The 19,283-nt window shown below is 48.7% G+C and overlaps 1 protein-coding gene across 1 annotated transcript in view; it reads right to left on the reverse strand.

Moving 5' to 3' along the window:
• Positions 1-19,283, reverse strand: part of PPWD1 (peptidylprolyl isomerase domain and WD repeat containing 1) — an 88,949-nt gene that overhangs the window by 40,595 nt on the left and 29,071 nt on the right. Inside the window, exons 6-7 of the mRNA XM_075326166.1 lie at positions 8,730-8,920; positions 8,028-8,217 (exon numbers count right to left, since the gene is read on the reverse strand). Of these exons, the coding sequence (XP_075182281.1) occupies positions 8,028-8,217; positions 8,730-8,920 (381 nt within the window). The remainder of the gene's footprint in view (positions 1-8,027; positions 8,218-8,729; positions 8,921-19,283) is intronic.

A 19,283-nucleotide genomic window follows, 5' to 3' on the forward strand; every position in this document is an offset into this window, starting at 1 on the left:
ATGGCAAATAGCCAACAGGGTCGCAAGAAGCGTGTTGGGCAAAAAAGGCGCAAAATAACTTCCCATGAATTGAGGAAAATCAAGCGTGAAGCTGCCAAGATGCCATTTGCCACCAGTTTGGCCATATTTCAGAGCAGCAACGTTACTGTAGTATTAAAAAGCACAAGGTGTGCCATACTCAGGGACATGGCCAAGGTAAGGAAGGCTGAAAACGACCACCTTTGAACAAGAAACATAAGCTAAAACGTCAAGACTGGGCCAAGAAATATGATTTTCTTCATCGTTCCTTATGGGAGACCCAGACCATGGGTGTATAGCTTCTGCCTCCGGAGGACACACAAAGTACTACACTAAAAGTGTAGCTCCTCCCTCCGAGCATATACACCCCCTGGATGACAAATCTAACCAGTTCAATGCTTTGTGTTCAGGAGGTCACACACACATGCATTCTCATCTGAATTTTGATTTTTGATTTCAAAGATTTGGAAGAAAAGCGGGTCCAATCTGGACTCCCGGCATGTCCCTTCTCACCCCACTGTGTCGGTGGTGCTGTTAAGGTTGATTTTACAAGGCTGGAGCCTTCACATGCCCCGCTCCTTCACCATCCCCTGAGGCTCTGGCTTGAAGTGGGAGCCATCACGGTTCTCATTGCTTTGCAGGAGACCGGTCTTCATCCGCAGCCCTTTCAGGTTCCTGCCGGACGGAGCGCTCACCCCCCAGGGACCTGGCCCTGCGTCTCATAAGCTAAGTATTGAGACGTTATTCAGGGGTCCCTTGTACATTTATTGTGGGGAGAGTGTGTTTTGTTCACTGTGCTGTGATTTCCGGCCGGTTCTCTGGTTTTTTCCTGAGAACCGCGCCGAGGGTGCCTGCTCGTCGGCCGCATGGAAAAATCTAGGCCCCGGCTTCAGATGCAGCCTAGTTTCGTTTTCAGTGCCCCTGCATGTCAGTCATGCAGGGGGACAGTGTGGCGCCGCCCACCGGCCGTTCAGCAGAGGGGAGGACACTCCTCTCTGAGATGTTTCCCTCCCCTGTATTTCTCCTTGGCCCTCCGGTTTCCGCTCCTGGACTAAACCCCGCCCCCCCTCCTCACTCCGGCGCCATTTTATCAGCGTTCACACACTGATCGGCGCTGGCTGCTGCAGCTTCTGCATCTGTCTGGGGGTCCGAGCTGTGGAATCCGGAGGGCACACAAAAAGCGGTCTGGTAAGCCACAACCTCTGGTTGTGGACTTTATTATACACTCTCTGGGGGTCATTCTGAAGGAGTGTATTCTTTACTGCAGAGCCTCCACCTCAGCAGCATGTCTCTCACTAGGAGCAAGGCTGCAAGGCTTTACTCTATATGCACTGCGTGTAAGCTCATACTGCCTGAACCGAGCACATATCCACATTGTGATGTCTGCTCTAACATGGTGGTGCCTCAGCCTGGAGCCTCCCCAGGGGTCTCTCCGGCTGCTCCAGCCCCGGTGGCTGAACCCCCGGCTTGGGTAGCATCGTTTTCTAAAGCTATCTCACAGTCCTTTGCCGACTCCATGGGACAGTTGTCCCGGACTCTGCTGACCATGCATCAGCCCTCTTCTCAGGGCGCCTCTGCTGTTCCGACTCACTCTGCAGAGCTCACAGAAGATTTTTTGTCTGTTCCCGGACCCCGACCTCCTAAATGGAGACGCAGGGACTCTTCTCCCTCCTCGTCCCACAGCTCTGATTCACGAGCTGAATTGCAGGGCGAGGAGGATGCCTTTACTGTGGGCTCGGACGCTACCTCTATGTACCCCATTGATCTATCCGAGGGTGATGCGGATGTTAGTGACTTGATTGCATCCATTAACTCCGTACTGAACCTCAATCCACCAGTGTCAGAGGAACAAGCCTCTCTGGTAGAAAAACACCAGTTTACCTCACCTAAGAGAGCAAGGAGTATGTTTTTTAACCACTCCAGTTTTCAGGCCACTGTGACCAAGCCCAGGGCCTGTTCTGACAAACGCTTCCCAAAGCGTAGTTCTGATGACCGTTTTCCCTTTCCACCAGAGGTGGTCAAGGAGTGGGCTCAGTCACCAAAGGTGGATCCTCCGGTGTCTAGAATCTCAGCCCGGACAGTTGTATCTGTGGCCGATGGCACCTCACTTAAGGATCCCACTGACCGCCAGGTTGACCTTCTGGCCAAATCTGTATATGAGGCGGCAGGGGCCTCGTTCTCCCCGTCTTTTGCAGCAGTGTGGGCTCTTAAGGCAGTCTCTGCTTCTCTGGCGGAGATACATTCCCTCGCCAGGGACTCTATACCCGAAATGGTTGCCTTAACTTCCCAGGCTTCGGTTTTTTCATCCTATGCCATGTCTGCCATTCTGGAGGCTTCTCACCGCACGGCGGTGGCTTCCGCTAATTCACTCGCAATCCGCAGGATCTTGTGGCTTCGAGAATGGAAAGCAGACGCTTCTTCCAAGAAGTACCTTGCTGGGCTCCCCTTTGCTGGGTCCCGGCTGTTCGGTGAACAACTGGATGAAATTATTAAGGAAGCTACTGGCGGGAAGAGTACGTCCTTGCCACAAACTAAAACCAGGAAACCTGTCCAGGGCAGGAACCAGTCGAGGTTTCGTTCCTTTCGTTCCTCTAACTGGTCATCCTCTAAGCCCTCAGCTTCGTCCACTAACTCAGCCAAGGATCGAAAACCCAGCTGGCGCGCGAAGCCGCGTCCTCAGAAGAACGGAGGAGCCGCTGCAACTAAGGCAGCCTCCTCTTGACTATCTGGCTGCGCCAGCAACGTCCTTGGTCGGTGGCAGGCTCTCCCACTTTGGCGACGTGTGGTTTCAACACGTCTCCGATCAGTGGGTGCGGGATATCATCTCCCACGGCTACAGGATAGAATTTTCTTCCAGCCCGCCAAACAGATTTTTTCTGTCCACTCCCCCCTGCTCCAAAGCCGCCGCCTTCTCACAGGCCGTGGCATCCTTGCAGGCCAACGGAGTAATTGTTCCGGTTCCCGCCCGGGAACGGTTCAGAGGTTTCTACTCAAACCTCTTCCTAGTCCCCAAGAAGGACGGTTCCTTCCGACCCATCCTGGATCTCAAGCTTCTCAACAAGCATGTTCAGGTGCGGCGCTTTCGCATGGAATCTCTGCGATCGGTCATTGCCTCAATGACCCAAGGAGATTTTCTAGCATCCATCGACATCAGAGATGCCTATCTGCATGTGCCAATTGCAGTTTCACACCAGCGTTGGCTACGTTTTGCAATCGGAGGAACATTTCCAATTCGTGGCTCTCCCCTTCGGGTTAGCCACGGCCCCTCGTGTATTCACCAAGGTCATGGCAGCAGTGGTTGCGGTTCTGCACCTCCAGGGGTTGGCAGTGATCCCTTACCTGGACGACCTTCTAGTCAAGGCTTCATCCAGTGCAGACTGTCAGTGGAGTGTCTCGCTCACTCTCGCCACACTTGTTCATTTCGGGTGGCTTGTCAATCTGCCCAAGTCCACTCTGACCCCGACCCAGAAACTTACATACCTAGGGATGCAATTCGAGACTCTGCCGGCACTTGTGAAGCTGCCCTTAGTCAAACAGCAGTCCCTTCTTCTGGCGGTGTGTTCTCTGTTGAAGCCCCACCGTCATTCCATCAGGCACCTCATGCAGGTGCTGGGTCAGATGGTGGCGTCAATGGAAGCGGTTCCCTTTGCCCAGTTCCATCTGCGTCCTCTGCAGCTGGACATTCTCCGCTTTTGGGACAAGCGGACCTCTTCTTTGCACAGGCTAGTGGCTCTGTCGCCACAGACCAGGAGCTCTCTTCAGTGGTGGCTTCGGCCCCTCTCTCTGTCTCAGGGACGCTCCTTCCTGACCCCGTCCTGGGTGAACCTCACCACGGACGCCAGTCTCTCCGGCTGGGGAGCAGTATTTCTCCACCACCAAGCACAGGGCACTTGGACTCCGTCCGAATCAGCCCTCTCGATCAATGTGCTGGAAATCAGGGCTGTACTCCTAGCTCTCGTAGCCTTTCACCACCTGTTGTCGGGCAAGCACATTCGAGTCCAGTCGGACAACGCGACAGCAGTTGCCTACATCAATCACCAGGGCGGGACTCGCAGCCGCCTGGCGATGTTGGAGGTTCAACGCATCCTTCAGTGGACGGAGGACTCCAAGTCCACCAGATCCGCAGTCCACATCCCGGGCGTAGAAAACTGGGAGGCAGATTATCTCAGCCGTCAAACCGTGGACAGCGGCGAGTGGGCCCTGCATCCAGCAGTGTTCCGGTCAATCTGCCGCAAGTGGGGCACTCCGGAAGTGGATCTAATGGCATCCCGGCACAACAACAAGGTCCCGGTTTAAGTGGCTCGCTCCCACGATCCTCAGGCCTTGGCAGCGGACGCGCTGGTTCAAGATTGGTCCCAGTTCCGTCTGGCCTACGTGTTTCCCCCTCTAGCTCTCTTGCCCAGGGTCCTGCGCAAGATCAGAATGGAGGGCCGTCGGGTCATAATCATTGCTCCAGACTGGCCCAGGCGAGCTTGGTACCCAGACCTGCTCCGTCTGTCCGTAGAAATGCCGTGGCATCTCCCGGACCGCCCAGACCTTCTCTCTCAAGGTCCGTTTTTCCGCCAGAATTCTGCGGCTCAGATTGACGGCGTGGCTCTTGAGTCCTGGATTCTGACGGCTTCAGGCATTTTCTTTGCCAACCATCCTGTCCTTTCTACAGTCCGGTCTGCAGCTAGGACTATCCCTCAATTCCCTCAAGGGACAGGTCTCGGCTCTGTCAGTCTTGTTCCAGCGGCGTATCGCCCGACTGGCTCAGGTGTGCACCTTCATGCAGGGCGCATCTCACATCATTCCTCCTTACCGGCGGCCTTTGGATCCCTGGGACCTTAATCTGGTCCTCACGGCCTTACAGAAACCCCCCTTTGAGCCTCTTAGGGAGGTTTCTTTGTTTCGACTTTCACAGAAAGTGGTCTTTCTGGTGGCCATAACTTCTCTCAGGAGAGTCTCTGATTTGGCTGCGCTTTCTTCGGAGTCACCCTTTTTGGTTTTTCACCAAGACAAGGTGGTTCTCCGTCCGACTCCGGACTTTATCCCTAAGGTGGTGTCTCCTTTCCACCTTAACCAGGACATTTCATTGCCTTCCCTTTGTCCGGCCCCTGTACATCGCTTTGAGAAAGCGTTGCATACCTTGGATTTGGTGCGGGCGCTCCGGATCTATGTGTCACGCACCGCCGCTCTTAGGCGGTGCACCTCTCTTTTTGTGCTAACCACGGGTCAGCGCAAGGGTCTCTCGGCTTCTAAACCGACCCTAGCTCGTTGGATTAGGTCGGCCATATCCGATGCCTACCAATGTTCTCAGGTGCCTCCACCGCCAGGGATTAAGGCGCACTCGACCAGAGCTGTCGGTGCCTCCTGGGCTTTCAGGCACCAGGCTACGGCTCAGCAAGTCTGTCAGGCTGCCACTTGGTCTAGTCTGCACACCTTTTCGAAGCACTACCAAGTGCATGCTCATGCTTCGGCAGATGCGAGCTTGGGCAGACGCATCCTTCAGGCGGCTGTCGCCCATTTGTGAAGTTAGGTTTTGCCTACTTCTCAGTTTCTGTTTATTTCCCACCCATGGACTGCTTTGAGACGTCCCATGGTCTGGGTCTCCCATAAGGAACGATGAAGAAAAAGAGAATTTTGTTTACTTACCGTAAATTCTTTTTCTTATAGTTCCGACATGGGAGACCCAGCACCCTCCCTGTTGCCTGTTGGCAGTTCTTGTTCCGTGTGTTTTTCACCGGCTGTTGTTGTAGACAGAGGTTCCGGTTATTCCGGGTTTTACTCTCTCTCTACTTATGGGTGGATGTCCTCCTTCAGCTTTTGCACTAAACTGGTTAAATTTGTCATCCAGGGGGTGTATATGCTCGGAGGGAGAAGCTACACTTTTAGTATAGTACTTTGTGTGTCCTCCGGAGGCAGAAGCTATACACCCATGGTCTGGGTCTCCCATGTCGGAACTATAAGAAAAAGAATTTACGGTAAGTAAACAAAATTCTCTTTTTTCAAAGATTTTATGGACTGATGAAATGAGAGTGACTCTTGATGGGCCAGATGGATGGGCCAGAGGCTGGATCAGTAAAGGGCAGAGAGCTCCACTCCAACTCAAGACGCCAGCAAGGTGGAGGTGGGGTACTGGTATGGGCTGGTATCATCACAGATGAACTTGTGGGACCTTTTCGGGTTGAGGATGGAGTGAAGCTCAACTCCCAGACCTACTGCCAGTTTCTGGAAGACAACTTCTTCAAGCAGTGATACAGGAAGAAGTCGGTATTGTTCAAGAAAAACATGATTGTCATGCAGGACAATGCTCCATCACATGCATCCAACTACTCCACAGCGTGGCTGGCCAGGAAAGGTCTAAAAGATGAAAAAATAATGACATGGCCCCCTTGTTCACCTGATCTGAACCCCATAGAGAACCTGTGGTCCCTCATAAAATGTAAGATCTACAGGGAGGGAAAACAGTACACCTCTCGGAACAGTGTCTGGGAGGCTGTGGTGGCTGCTACACACAATGTTGATCATAAACAGATCAAGCAACTGACAGAATCTATGGATGGTAGGCTGTTGAGCATCATCAGAAAGAAAGGTGGCTATATTGGTCACTAATTGTTTGGGGGTTTGTTTTTGCATGTCAGTAATGTTTATTTCTAAATTTTGTGCAGTTATATTGGTTTACCTGGTGAAAATAAACAAGTGAGATGGGAATATATTTGGTTTTTATTAAGTTGCCTAATAATTCTGCACAGTAATAGTTACTTGCAAAAACAGATATCCTCCTAAGATAGCCAAATCTAAAAAAAAAAAAAAACACTCCAATTTCCAAAAATATTAAGCTTTGATATTTATGAGTCTTTTGGGTTGGTTGAGAACATAGTTGTTGATCAATAATAAAAAAAATCCTCTAAAATACAATTACCTAATAATTCTGCACACGGTGTAATCTCCAGAACAAAAGGATGGGCGACTGAAATTCATCAAGTCAGACCCTTCCCTCTCCCGACCTCATCATAAGTTTAAGTGTTCTGGAAGCCACAATACACAGACTGTCTACGGGTTCGTCTGACAATAGTGTAATGTGTATGGGGGACTTAAAGAGGCTGGCCACTACTTTAATATTGATCATTTTTATTTCTATAGCGTCAACATATTCCGCAGCGCTTTACAATTCAAAGGGGACATGTATAGACAACATGAGACAATATAAAATAATAAAATTAAGATACCAAGAGGAGCGAGGGCCCTGCTCGTAAGCTACAGTCTATGAGGAAATAGGGGGGTGGGGCACAAAAGGTGAATGGAGGAGGGGGGGGGGTGGAGCTTGTCACGTATGGTCCAGCCATCGATTTAATAGGGGATTCAAAACCAGCTGCGTGTACCGGTCACCAGCCAGAATTAATACAGGTATAGAGTGTAAAAAAAGTACATGGCGAGTAATGAAATCAGAAGATACAGGGGACAAGAATTAAAGTAAATTTTATGAAGGGCAGAAAGGGACTAGATTACATCAGGGAGGTGATAGGCTAAGAAATGCGTTTTTAGGGCTTGCTTAAAAAGGTGTGGATGTTGGGAATTAATCGGATTTTTCTTGGTAGTGTGTTCCAGAGCATTGGCGCAGCTCGTGAGAAATCTTGATATTGATGGTGGATCCTTAGGATAGGTCATCAATAGCAGATCAGCCGGGGTCCGACACTCTGCACACTGATCAGCAGTGCCCGGTGCTGGCAGCAGGAAATGCTCAGTCTTCTGATAGCGGCCGGGTACTGCATATCTGCCTCCTATTGATTTGAATGGGATATCCAGTACCCGGCCCCTATCAGTTGACGAGGCAGCTCTGGAGCTGAGCATTTCCTGCTGCAGACACAAAGAACAGCTGATCGGCAAGGATGTGGAGTGTCGGACCGCGGCTGCTCAGACATAGATGACCTATTCTAAAAATAGGCCACCAATGTATAGTGGTCAACCTCTTTAAGGTTATGACTGATGCGATTACTGTGTTACTTGCAGGGGCAGACTATACCAACCATGTAAAAACGGTTCTTCTTGAAGGATGTGCATACGATGGTGGGGTCTGGCTGAGCGCTCAGGAGGACGGGGTTATCTGAAGCCTTCATCTCCACAGTGGAGGCAGCGCGGTGCTTTTTGGCCACGCCTTGGAACAAAGCCAGCTGCATGGCCCTGATGTTTTCCTGCTTGCCCAGAATACGCACACACCTATCAGAAGAATATACACGGACAATATCAGATTGGTCTCCAAATGTGAGGTTTCATTCACTTCTCAGCTATAAATATTACTACGTGGACAACCCCTTTTTATATGAAACTTTTTTTATTTTAATTGCATCCATGCCTTAAATTCTTTTTTTTATAATGGACAAAACTTAGTGTTAGGCCCCTTTCACATTGCGCTTTTACTTACGTTCAGTGGTGCAGTCGGGTCATCCTTCCGAACCGCCCCTCTCCCACCCCGCAAAACGTGTTTTGGACGCATGCGCCGACAGGGCCATTGACTATAATGGAGCAGGCTCCGTTAGCGTGTGCTCTGTCTTGCACAATTTTTGCACACAAGTTTTCTGCAGGCGAACACCCGAACGTAGTTGTAGAACGTAGCATATCCACATTGTAACACTCACCCCCATGTTACCCACAGTTGAGGGGTTGGGGGGGTGGGAAGAGTGCGTCTTACAGTCCGTAACACACGGTATATAAAAAGTTATGAAACTTACCTATTTGTTTCTACGTTAATCACTTTGATCCCGAGCATTGTCCCATATAACACAAAGTGGCCGGTCTCATCAAAAATAATGTTCATGAGTTTAATGGCGTCCACCTTCTCCAGCTCCCGCTCTACGGCCATGCGCCTCCCGAACTCCATGTCTGGGAGCTGCTGCCTCATCTGCTGCAGCTCTGTGAACATCTGCCAAGACAGACAGGGAAAAAAATGAGATCTTACAGCTGAGCAAAATACTTTGCCAGATGACATTTATATGGAAGAAGGAAGGTATTCCTAAGGCACAATAGCAAAAACATAGGAGTCGCAAAAGGAGATGATCAAGTTGACTTGTGCTCCCAATCAAGAAGGTCCCCTCAACTATTCGCCAGAATAAAGAGAGGCAACCCCCCCTCCCCCCCTGTATTGCAAATATAAAAATGGCTATTTTTGAGTTTATACATTATGTTATACTATAACATATTGATTAATCAGACAGACAAAGTGTACATGGTTACAAAATCTTGTATATACTTAAGGATTTCTGTGTGTTTGTCTTGAATATACAGACAAACAATATATCCATTTACCTAGCTCAAATACCTGATGTGTATTCTTGGGAGACTTGAATGCTGTGGGTTTATTACCCCATTGTCTGATGTATCTCTGGTTCATCTATGCCCAATGACTGGCCATCAAAGGGCATGGATCAAAAAGACTACAACACATTAACTTTAAGGCTTGTAATATTGTTCAAGCCTTTTTAAGATCAGCTGAGGTATAGCACAGACAGAAGCTCGTGTTTCCTGCCTCCGTGAGACGTCCGGGCAGTGATGTCCAGGAGTTCTCTGTCTATGTCATGCTTCTCTGATTCTTAATATTCCAGACAGATGATGTTTCAATGCTCCTTGGTGATGTAAGTATATTTAACTGTACTTAACCTTTGTATGTTGAATATACAAAAGTGTACGCAATATCATACTTTTCCTTTAAGTTTGTATTTCATATTAACCTTTATAATAAAATTACTTAATTGCCTTCTTTAAAGCTGTATCTGAACCTTAGTGTTAAAAATATAGCAAAACACCCCCGCCCCGAAAAACCATAACCTATCAATCCAGAGTCCGCCAATTACAGGACTATTCATTGAGGTGTCACATCAGATAAATATGTCATTCACCTGGTGTAAATGTCGCCGTTCTCCTGAATCTAGAACGACTTCTTTTGTTTCTGCTCCTCTCCATTCCTGAAATATGGACCCCTATTCTCTAGTCTTTTTATACAAGTGGGTGTGGTTATAGCTCCCCATTGGAGTCTTGTTGAGGACCACACCCATTTGGCTAAAAGAATAGCTTTACATCACAAAAGTGAGCACACCCCTCACACATTTGTAAATATTTTATTCCATCTTTTCATGGGACAACGCTGAAGATATGACCCTTTAATACAATGTAAAGTAGTCAGTGTACAGCTTGTATGACAGTGTAAATGTGGTGCCCTCTAAATAACTCACACATCGATTAATGTCTAAACCGCTGGCAACAAAAGTGAGTATACCTCTGAGTGAAAATTGGCAAATTGTGCCCAGCCATTTTCCCTTCCTGAAGTCATGTGACTCAGTGTTTACAATGTCTCAGGTGTTAATGGGGAGGAGTGTGTAAATTTGGTGTTATCGCTCACACACTCTCTCATACTGGTCACTGGAAGTTCAACATGGCTCCTCATGGCAAAGAATTCTCTGGGGAGCTGAAATATTTTTTTGCTCTATATAAAGATGGCCTAAAGTATAAGAAGATTGCCAGCACCCTGAAACTGAGCTGCAGCATGGTGGCCAAGACCATACAGTGGTTTAACAAAACAGGTTCCACTCAGAATAGGCATCACCATGGTCATCCAAAGAATCTGAGTACACGTGCTCAGCGTCATATCTAGAGGTTGTTTTCTCAAAATAGATATACGAGTGCTGCCAGCATTGCTGCAGAGGTTACAGGGGTGGGGGGGCGTGGGGTCATCCTGTCAGTGCTCAGATCATATACTGCACACTGCATCAAATTGGTCTGCATGCCTGTTGTCCCAGAAGGTAAATCTCTTCTACAGATGATGCACAAGAAAGCCTGCAAACAGTTTACTGAAGACAAGCAGACTAAGGACATGGATTACTGGAACCAATGTCCTGTGGTCTGATGAGCCCAAAATAAACTTATTTGGTTCAGATGGTGTCAAGTGTGTGTGGCAGCAACCAGGTGAGGAATACAATGACAAGTGTGTTTTGCCTACAGTCAAGCATGGTGGTAGGCGTGTGATGGTTTTGGGCTGCATGAATGCAGCTGGCTGTGGGGGGCTACAGTTCATTGAAGGATCCATTAATGCCCACATGTACTGTGACATACTAAAGTAGAGAATGATCCCCTCCCTTCGGAAACTGGGCCACACGGCAGGATTCCAACATAATAATGACCCCACACACTCCAAAACCACCACTGCCTTGCTAAAGAAACTGAGGGTAAAAGGTGCTGTAGTGGCCAAGCGTCTCCAGACCTAAACCTTAATGAGCATCTGTGGGGCCTCCTCAAACAGTGGGTGGAAGAGTACAAGGCCTGTAACATCCACCAGCTCCGTGATGTTGTCATGGAGGATAGAAGAGTGAACAGTGACTCCTGTGAAGCTCTAGTGAACGCTATACCCAAGAGAGTTAAGGCAATGCTTTAAAATAATGGTGGCCACACAAACTATGCACATTTTGAGCACCCTTTGGCCATTTTTAGTTTGGGGTGTACTCACTTTTGCTGCCATCGATTTAGACATTAATGACTGTGTGCTGAGTTATTTATAGGGCACATCCCATTTACACTGTTACACAAGCTGTGCACTGACTACTTTACATTGTATCAAAGTGTCAGATCTTCAGTGTTGTCCCATGAAAATATATAAAATATTTACAAAAATGAGAGGGGTGTACTCACTTTTAGGATATACTGTATATATCAGGAGGATAGACCTATATCTCAGGTATAGAGAGGCGCATGAACACAAAATAAACACTGAATTCTGGAAAAAAGCACAATTTGCACCAGGTCCTTCATAAATAAGTGTAATACTGTTTGTCCCCTGCAGGGGCACTGCAGCAAAATGAAACGATTGCAGCCAGATTCTAGCGCAGTTTACGGCCCGTTACTGGGGGTCTCTGCAGAGGACCGGTAAAATACGCCGTATACAGAAGGCGGCTGTCACCACTTATGTTCTCAAGCAAGTCAGCTCGTGTCAGGAAGGAATATAGGAATGACGACAGGCTAGGAGCTACTCAGATGAAAAATATCCATATACAACAAAAAGGGTAAAGCACAAAACAATGAGGTGCAGATATATATTTTGGGCACAGCGGCTATCTGCGCTCCTGGAGTTTGTCCAGTTCGTCACAAACTAATGGGACTGAATATCGTAAAAATAAACAGGCTGAATCAGTTAACAAAAAAGCAAATCCCATCCATCCCAGGAGCTGCCATACATCTGGCAGAGATCAGGGCAGCCGTCTCAGGACCACAAATTCTCACGAGTGAACAGCTGTGGAGCAGACGCCGGCGCAGGACATGAAAGGCGGCCGCGCTCTGATGACCTCCTGCTCTTACCATATTGTTCGGCTTTGTGTACAAATAAAATGGAAACTCTTCCTGTTACGGACTGCGGAGGCTTCGTTAAATGTTACAGAGTCATGGAGATTTGTGTTTGACAGATTGTTGTGCAAACCACATCATATGGGATCCTTTAGCGTGAACACGTACCCAGAGCTGAGGACCAGCAAGAGTCCGGGGCAATGTGGCCACCTCTAGCAGAGAGGAACAGATTTACAGGCAGACTCGTTCAACATCACCCAATAAATCCCAGCCTTGCTACAATATCCAACATACAGACATGTAAGGTGACATCCATCCATGGAAAAGGGATTTAAAGGGGTTCTCTGGAAGTCAAACACTGACAACCCATCCTCAGGCTCGGTACCTATGTATGCTGAAGCCTTCCAAAAGAGGACGATAGTGCCTTTCTGGCCTCTATTGGAAGGTTAGGCTTCAGCATACTATCCCATACTGCGGGACTCCTCAAACAAAACATTTTTTTGCAATTGAATTTAATGGGCCTATATGAGTATGGCGCGGTGAGCTGCACTGCATTGATGACATTTTGGGGTCCTAACAACATTTTGATTAAATCAAAAAGAAAAAAAAAAAAAAAAAACAGCAATTCTAGCATTTCAGCTTTTTATTTTCTTTAAAACATTTATGGTTTGGATTAAATAATTTTATATTTAGCTATACTGGAGTTTTGTGAAGTTTGTGATACCAAATAAGGTTTATCATTATATTATATTATAATTTATTTATTATATATATATATAAAAAAAAAAATTATATATATATATATATATATATATATATATATATATATATATATATATATATATATATATATATATATATATATATATATATAAAATATAAATATATATACATATATATATATAATATATATACATATATATATATATATATATATATATATATATTGTATATATATATAAAACTAAAATTATGAATGACTTACTGCCAAAGCTAACAGTCACTTCTCCATACTCCTACTTCTAGACCTGTCCTCCGACACAGTCGACCGCTCCCTCCTATTGCAGATCCTCTCTTCCCTTGGTGTCAGAGACCTCGCCCTCTCTTGGATCTCTTCATACCTCTCCAACCGCACTTTTAGTGTCTCCCATTCCCACACAACCTCTCCATCCCGCCATCTCTCTGTTGGCGTCCCTCAAGGCTCTGTCCTGGGACCCTTACTTTTTTCTATCTACACATTTGGCCTGGGACAACTCAAAGTCCCATGCTTCCAATACCACCTATATGCCGATGATACTCAGATCTACCTCTCTGGCCCAGATGTCACATCTCTGCTGTCCAAAATCCTGATGTGTCTATCTGCTATATCCTCCTTCTCCTCTCGCTTCCTAAAGCTCAATGTGGCCAAAACTGAACTAATCATCTTTCCTCCATCTCACCTACACTCTCCACCTGATCTATCTATTACAATAAATAACATCACGCTCTCGCCAGCACCCAAAGTTCGCTGCCTCGGAGTGACCTTTGACTCTGCCTTGTCCTACCACACATTCATACCCTCACCACCTCCTGTCGCCTTCAACTCAAAAATATTTCCAGGAAGTCCCCATCTTTCCTCCCCTCTCCTCCCTCCCCATGTTTTTGTGTGGTTAAAGTGTAAGGCAGAGGAATTGTAACCGGATTGTCTTGGAGTATACTAATGTATGGAGCCCTCATGTGCGGGCAGTTGACAAATGTTATCTTAATTTACCATGTATGATTTTGTATCTGCCATGTTTTCAATAAAAACTAATTGGATTAAAAAAAAAAAAAATCTCCAGAATTCGTCCTTTCCTCAATTCGCAAGCTACAAAAATGCTAGTGCATGCCCTCATAATCTCCCGCCTCGATTACTGCAACATCCTCCTCTGTGGTCTCCCTGCCAACACGCTCGACCCTCTCCAGTCCATCCTTAATTCTGCTGCCCGACTGATCCACCTCTCTCCTCAATACCACCCCGCTTCTCCTCTGCAAATCCCTCCATTGGCTCCCAATCTTCCACCGTATCCAATTCAAACTTCTAACACTGACCTACAAAGCCATCTATAATCTATCTCCTCCGTATATCTCCGAACTACTCTCCCACTACACTCCAAAGCGTAATCTCCGGTCCTCCCAAGATCTCCTTCGCTCTCATTCGGTCCTCACGCAACCAACTCAAGACTTCTCCCGAGCATTCCCAGTCTGCTGGAACTCGCTGCCTCAACACGTCAGACTATCCGCTACCCTTGCAAACTTCAAACGGAACCTGAAAACCCACCTGTTCAGAAATGTCTACAATGAACTCGCAGCCGCCCGACCACCGTGCGGAGCTGCCGCCCAATTTACACCCCACCTACGGTCTCCTCCCCAAATCCTATAGAATGAAACCCCGCAAGGGTAGGGCCCTCTTCCCTTTGTACTAGTCTGTCTACTGTAACTTGTATATGTATTCTGTATGTAATCGCTTCTCATGTACAGCACCATGTATATATTTAACCTTTCTTTTGGGGGGGGGGGGATTCAAATCAGCATTTACTTAATTGCATTGTACAGTGGAGAAATACAGTATTCCAGTACATAGAAACATTAAAAATCTGGAGATGAAACAACAACCGATCAGCAACTTACAACGGTGTCATTATGGGGGGAGGACAGGAAATTTGTTTGTGACTCCGGCCGAAGAGATGTTCACTACAAGACAAAACTTTTAAAAAGTTCTAATTATTGTAGTGCGCATGTGTGGGCGATCTTTGACCCTTCCTCGAGCCTGAGCATTACGGTAGGGCAGATCAGTGCGCCTGCGCCGGACCACAATGCTGGCCTCTGTGGATGACTTAGGAAGCATCATCCATACAAGGCTCATAAGAAGGAAGACCGCAATCTGAGCAGAGAGGAGGCGCCGGACCGAGAGTGACAACACTCATCGGACCAGATCGCCCCCTGGCTAAGTATAATAAAAGGTGTTTTTATGTTCTACAGATCAGCCTGGGCGCTTATATACAGTATTCTGGAATGCTGTATATAAGAGCTCACTGGTGGTGGCTGTAGTTCATAAAGGGAAAACCTGGTGACAGATTCCCTTTAACTGCAGAAGTTCCCCAGATAATAAGAAAGAAGGGAATTTTGTTTACTTACCGTAAATTCCTTTTCTTCTAGCTCCAATTGGGAGACCCAGACAATTGGGTGTATAGCTTCTGCCTCCGGAGGCCACACAAAGTATTACACTCAAAAGTGTAACCCCTCCCCTCTGCCTATACACCCTCCCGGGCTCCTCAGTTTTGGTGCAAGAGCAGGAAGGAGGAAACTTATAAATTGGTCTAAGGTAAATTCAATCCGAAGGATGTTCGGAGAACTGAAACCAAAGAAACAATTGAACAACAAGCCCGAAGGGAACAGGGGCGGGTGCTGGGTCTCCCAATTGGAGCTAGAAGAAAAGGAATTTACGGTAAGTAAACAAAATTCCCTTCTTCTTTGTCGCTCCATTGGGAGACCCAGACAATTGGGACGTCCAAAAGCAGTCCCTGGGTGGGTAAAAGAATACCTCGATAATAGAGCCGACACGGCTCCCTCTTACAGGTGGGCAACCGCCGCCTGAAGGACTCGCCTACCTAGACTGGCATCTGCCGAAGCATAGGTATGCACCTGATAATGTTTCGTGAAAGTGTGCAGGCTAGACCAGGTAGCTGCCTGACACAGCTGCTGAGCCGTCGCCCGGTGCCGCAATGCCCAGGACGCACCCACGGCTCTGGTAGAATGGGCTTTCAGCCCCGAAGGAAGCGGAAGCCCCGAAGAACGGTAAGCTTCAAGAATCGGTTCCTTGATCCACCGAGCCAAGGTTGACTTGGAAGCCTGCGAACCCTTACGCTGACCGGCGACAAGTACAAAGAGTGCATCTGAACGGCGCAGGGGCGCTGTGCGAGACACGTAGTACCGGAGTGCTCTCACTAGATCTAATGAGTGCAAATCTTTTTCACATCGGTGAATTGGATTAGGGCAAAAAGAAGGTAAGGTGATATCCTGATTGGATGAAAAGGAGATACCACCTTAGGGAGAAATTCCGGAACAGGACGCAGAACCACCTTATCCTGGTGAAAAACCAGGAAGGGGGCTTTGCATGACAGCGTTGCAAGATCCGACACTCTTCGGAGTGATGTAACTGCCACTAGAAATGCCACCTTCTGCGAAAGACGTGATAAGGAGACATCTCGCAAGGGCTCGAAAGGTGGTTTCTGAAGAGCCGTTAGCACCCTGTAAAGGTCCCAGGGCTCTAGTGGGCGCTTGTAAGGTGGGACTATGTGGCATACTCCTTGCAGGAACGTGCGGACCTGCGGGAGCCTGGCCAGGCGCCTTTGAAAAAATACTGAGAGTGCCGATACTTGTCCCTTGAGAGAGCTTAGTGACAAACCTTTGTCCATTCCAGATTGAAGGAAGGAAAGAAGAATGGGGAAGGCAAAAGGCCAGGGAGTAAACCCATTCACAAAGCGCCAGGAGAAGAATATCCGCCAAGTCCTGTAATAGATCTTGGCGGACGTCGGTTTCCTGGCTTGTCTCATAGTGGCAATGACATCCTGAGATAACCTGACTGTGTGGCCATTGAGTCCTGGCTCCTAGCATCGTCAGGGTTGAGGGCCGCAGAATTCAGATGGAAAAACGGCCCTTGTGACAGCAAGTCTGTGCGGTCTGGAAGGGCCCACGGTTGACCCACCGTGAGATGCCACAGATCCGGGTACCACGACCGCCTTGGCCAGTCTGGAGCGACGAGAATGGCGCGGCGGCAGTCGGACCTGATCTTGCGTAATACTCTGGGTAGCATCGCCAGAGGAGGAAACACATAAGGCAGTTGAAACTGCGACCAATCCTGTACTAATGCATCCGCCGCCAGAGCTCTGTGAACTGCGGAGATGGTGGATGCTGTGGCTTCCACCCACTGCAGAATTCGCCGTACTTCCTGGAAGGCTTGACGACTGCGAGTGCCGCCCTGGTGATTGATGTAGGCGACTGCAGTGGTGTTGTCCGACTGGATACGGATCTGCCTGCCCTCCAGCCACTGATGGAACGCCAATAGGGCTAGATACACTGCCCTTATCTCCAGAACATTGATCTGAAGGGAAGACTCCCTCGGAGTCCAGGTCCCCTGAGCCCTGTGGTGGAGAAACACTGCTCCCCACCCTGACAGGCTCGCGTCCGTGGTGACCACAGCCCAGGTTGGGGGCAGGAAGGATTTTCCCTGCGATAGAGAAGTGGGAAGAAGCCACCACTGAAGAGACGTCTTGGTTGCCAGGGAAAGAGAGACATTCTTGTCGAGGGAAGTCGATCTCTTGTCCCACTTGTGGAGAATGTCCCATTGGAGTGGGCGTAGATGAAATTGCGCGAAGGGCACTGCCTCCATCGCTGCCACCATCTTCCCTAGGAAGTGCATGAGGCGCCTCATGTAGGACCGCCACAACGGATGCCATGACTTTGGTGAAAAGCCGTGGGGCTGTCGCCAAGCCGAAGGCAATGCCACGAACTGAAGGTGCTCGTCCCCTATGGCGAAACGCAAGAAGCGTTGATGTTCGGGTGCGATCGGCACATGGAGATAAGCATCTTTGATGTCGATCGATGCGAGAAAGTCTCCCTGTGACATCGAAGCGATGACCGAGCGGAGAGATTCCATCCTGAACCGTCTGGTTCTCACATGTCTGTTGAGCAGTTTGAGGTCCAGAACGGAACGGAATGAACCGTCCTTCATTGGCACCACGAACAAGTTGGAGTAAAAGCCGCGCCCCTGTTCCTGAGGGGGGACGGGAATCACAACTCCTTCTGTCTTCAGAGCGGCCACTGCCTGAAGAAGTGTGTCGGCCCGACCAGGGGGGGGGGGGGGGGGGGGGGGGGGAGGTTGTGAAGAAACGAGTTGGAGGACGAGAGATGAACTCTATCCTGTAGCTGTGAGACAGAATGTCTCTCACCCATCGGTCTTGAACATGTGGCCACCAGGTGTCGCAAAAGCGGGAGAGCCTGCCACCGACCGAGGATGCGGTTCGGGGATGCCAAGAGTCATGAGGAGGCCGCCTTGGAGGCAGTGCCTCCGGCAGCCTTTTGGGGGCGTGACTTAGACCGCCACGCGTAGGAGTTCCTCTGACCTTTCTCCGGCCTATTGGACGAAGAGGATTGGGACTTGGTGGAGGGGCGAAAGGACCGAAACCTCGATTGTATCTTACGTTGCTGAGGTCGCTTCGGTCTGGACTGGGGTAAGGAGGAGTCTTTTCCCTCTCATCCAATCGTTCTCCAAACAATCGGTCACCAGAAAACGGCAAACCGGTTAGGAATCTCTTGGAAGCCGAGTCTGCCTTCCATTCGCGCAGCCACATGGCTCTGTGGACTGCCACAGAATTAGCGGATGCGACCGCTGTACGGCTAGCAGAGTCTAGGACTGCCTTCATGGCGTATGAAGAAAACGCCGACGCCTGAGAAGTCAAAGACGCAACCTGCGGAGCAGAAGTACGTGTGACCGCATTAATCTCGGTTAGACAAGCAGAGATAGCTTGGAGTGCCCACACGGCTGCAAAAGCCGGGGCAAAGGACGCGCCCGTGGCTTCATAGATGGATTTCACCAGGAGCTCTATCTGCCTGTCAGTGGCATCTTTTAGCGATGAGCCATCTGCAACCGATACCACAGATCTAGCCGCCAATCTAGAGACTGGAGGATCCACCTTGGGACACTGAGCCCAACCCTTAACTACGTCAGAGAGGAAGGGGTAACGTGTGTCAGCAAGGCGCTTAGTAAAGCGCTTGTCCGGAACCGCTCTGGGTTTCTGGACAGCATCCTTGAAGTTAGAGTGGTCGAAAGACGCACTCCGTGTACGTTTGGGGAACCGAAACTGGTGTTTCTCCTGCTGAGAAGCCGACTCCTCTATAGGTGGAGGCGGGGGAGATAGATCTAACACCTGGTTGATGGA

This window comes from Anomaloglossus baeobatrachus, chromosome 1, assembly GCF_048569485.1.
Source record: "Anomaloglossus baeobatrachus isolate aAnoBae1 chromosome 1, aAnoBae1.hap1, whole genome shotgun sequence".
Taxonomy (NCBI): domain Eukaryota; kingdom Metazoa; phylum Chordata; class Amphibia; order Anura; family Aromobatidae; genus Anomaloglossus; species Anomaloglossus baeobatrachus.